At 37.2% G+C, this 3,336-nt stretch overlaps 1 protein-coding gene across 1 annotated transcript in view; it reads right to left on the minus strand.

Moving 5' to 3' along the window:
• Window positions 1–2,893, minus strand: part of LOC113278853 (glycoprotein 3-alpha-L-fucosyltransferase A-like) — a 7,197-nt gene extending 4,304 nt beyond the window's left edge. Inside the window, exons 1-3 of the mRNA XM_026527586.1 lie at window positions 2,786–2,893; window positions 1,669–1,838; window positions 1,047–1,285 (exon numbers count right to left, since the gene is read on the minus strand). Coding sequence (XP_026383371.1) covers window positions 1,047–1,285; window positions 1,669–1,838; window positions 2,786–2,893 — 517 coding nt within the window. The remainder of the gene's footprint in view (window positions 1–1,046; window positions 1,286–1,668; window positions 1,839–2,785) is intronic.
• Window positions 2,894–3,336: the final 443 nt, after the last annotated feature.

Raw genomic sequence — 3,336 nt, forward strand, 5'->3', positions numbered from 1 at the left:
CGCAGCCAACCACCACCTCCGCCATCGACCACCGGCCACCGCCGCCGTCGCTGACCACCGCCGCCGACGACTATCATCGCGCCACCACCGCCGACCACTACCGCGTCGCCACCACCACCACAGCGCCATTGCACCACTACTATCAGCCACCGCCGACCACCACCGCCCAAAACCAGCACCACCGCCGACCACCACCGCCCAAAACCAGCACCACCGCCACCGACCAAAAATTAGATGAAACCAAATTTGGTTTCATCATAAATACGATGAAACCGGTTTTGGTTTCATCATAAACCGGTTTTGGTTTCATCATAAACCGGTTTTGGTTTCATCATAAATATGATGAAACCGGTTTTAGTTTCATCATAAATAAGATGAAACCATAATTGGTGCGAACCGAGTGTCAGCCTGCAACAAAGTGAACTAATGTCAGCAAGCAGTGATACAACTTAAATACTCAAGAATGAACAAAAAGTAAATTCTCAATAGACAATCCAAAATCAAATTTATCACCAATCGAAAATCAAGTTGATCACCTAAAAAAAGTTTCCTTGTCTACTAACTTATATGTCCTAGAAAGTTTATTATTTAATTGTACACTATGAATAACAAAAGATACCCATATGAACATCTAGAAAGCTTGACGTGATTGGTGAATAGTTAAGCAAACATGACCACTATATATCAAGAGATTTGACATTGCAGGTGCAAAGTTTATTGCTAAAAACAGGTATCCTATTTTAGTCGTCAAGAACCTCAACAAACTATTATCTATTAGCAACAGCAGGCAACAGAAGATACATGCTAGGCTGTCGAATAATAATATAAATGTTGTAACTGTAGCATGCACTTGCGGAGTTGCTAAATTAAAATTTTGTGGTCTATGTCTCTAATAGAATTAAAAATCTCTTCACAAGCCAACCAGACAACACTAAGCATATAATGCTAGCATGATTTTAGAAACCCCGTCTAGGAGCTGGACAAAAGTTTCAAAATAAGGCACCAAAATGGGATACGATATACAGAGTAATATGTATGATTTCTACCTCCATTACGGTTCCGATGGCAACCACCATAGGAATCTATTGAAATATTTGACTTCTCAAGCATCTCAAGGGCCTGCAAAAGGAAGTTTCGGGCACCACAGTCGGAAATGAAGGCAGCCGCAAGGGCCTTTTCTATCTGTGGTTGTAAGGGTGCCATAATGTCATACTCAGCCCACGAAAAATAACCAACAGGAACATCTGATGAGAGACTAGTTGTCATTACAACTTTAAACCCTTTCCTAATACAAAAGAAATTATAGCAAACATTAGTCTTTAGCAACTCTTGATAGTTCTGGAGTGGTAACAACAATAAGACACAGTTGATGTCAAAGATGGTTACTCGCCAGTAGTTTCATTCTGATGTGCTAAGGTTAACTTTTGTAGCCTAAAATTCAGACTTGTAGGGATGCCTGTGAACGTTAAATAGATATTTTCAATTTAGCAGTGTTCATTTAATGCTTACTGGAACGGTTATCAAGTCACAAAGGGGATTACTTTTAATTCAGCGCTCACATATATCCACAATCTTTCAAATTCATCGTCTAAAGTCTGAACTATCAAACTAACAAGACTAGCTAGTGCATCAATCTTATTTCTAAAAAGACATATTGTGTTTACCCACTCTCGTGCCGGAGAAAAGTTATTCTCTGAATAATAATGGGATGACTCCATTGTCCGAAGAATCCCAGGCTCTCCATTACCAGGTTGACCAAACGAAGCATCCGGCGTCTTATCATCTTCACTTTTGTGTCCAAAATGACATCCAACAGAGCAAGTATCCCATTCCTGAGCCTATATGCATATACAAAAACTAACCATTTTCAGGTCTTTTCTTCAATTTCATGTAACAAATCCTAGCATACATCTAATTCATTATCAAGCACAACAACAATTCAAACTCATAAACAAAATTCAATTTAAGTAAGGATAAGATTAGATGGAACCAATTATGGTTTCATCATAAATATGATGGAACCAATTTTCGGTTTCATCATAAATAAGATGAAACCGTAATTGGTTTCGTCAGAATTCAACTGCAAGAAAAATTGCAAACCATGATTCATTCTGTTTGACCACACCAATACCAATAACCTGTGTTGGTTTATAAAAAAAATAACTTGAAACTCGCACAAATATTGTAAGGCATGGACACACACAGAGGTCTCAACTATTGAAACAAACAAATCATTTCACAAGTATCTATTAATGAATCACTCAACTTGGTAAACACATAACTAACAAGCAGCCACACGTTGAGGACTGCAACTAAGCATATGCTGCACCAAAAACAAACACTAATCAGGAAGAAAATAACTGCGCAAAAACCAATTTTGGATTTCCACGGTGAGAATAAAAAGTTTCTACACATTTGAACCTGCTAGAAAACACTCATAGTTACTAGGCTTCAGCCCGTCCCACATCCTATTCACCATTTTACAATACCATTCACCTCAACAATAACACGTATCTAGTGGATTAGTGCATCCATGTTCTCCCTACTTATGGTTACTAGTTGCTAGCAACATTAGGTGGAAGTCTGTTCCACATTCTATATACCGTTGTATAAGTTTGGAGCAAATATAAACAAAATAGAATTTAACTACATCATAAATCTAAACAGCAGAAGAGTTAGATACAGAAATCCCATTCAGAACAGTCAAATAGGCAAAATACATCTCCATATGACTATAAGGTCTACCCATACATGTCTAAATCTTCACTTCGCTTCGCTTGTAAACCTCATCAGACCACACTAGTGATGCAGTTGTTGTTTCATATGATCTCAACACATCTCCAACCACATTTACAACAAAACATTTCTTCTCGTATAAATAGATAAAATTCATTTTTATTTACCTTAATTGTTGTAAAAACCCAACTCAAAATTCATTCAATTTTTAACCTAAAAAATCAAAAGAAAACTGATTACCTTCCATACAAAAGACCGAATTCGAACACCATCAGGTATTCATACCGATGTTAATCTTTTGAAAGCTGATATTCATAAAATTAAAACCAAATTATTTAGAAATCAGATTCTGATTGGAAATTAGATACAAAAAAACCCTAAAATGAAATACGCACCTCTTGTAATAGTTGAGGTTGAGGTGAAATTTCTTCAAATCAAACAATAGATGATGATGATAATGATATATCATCATTGTGATTCAACTTTTTGTTTAGTGATTCTCGGAGATGGTCAGAAATTGAAGGTTGGATCGGAAGAGGAGGAGTAGGAGGTTCGGTAAAATTATATGATTTGGAGTACCACCACCGTCATCATCATTGA

Source organism: Papaver somniferum, chromosome 5 (assembly GCF_003573695.1).
Source record: "Papaver somniferum cultivar HN1 chromosome 5, ASM357369v1, whole genome shotgun sequence".
Lineage (NCBI taxonomy): Eukaryota > Viridiplantae > Streptophyta > Magnoliopsida > Ranunculales > Papaveraceae > Papaver > Papaver somniferum.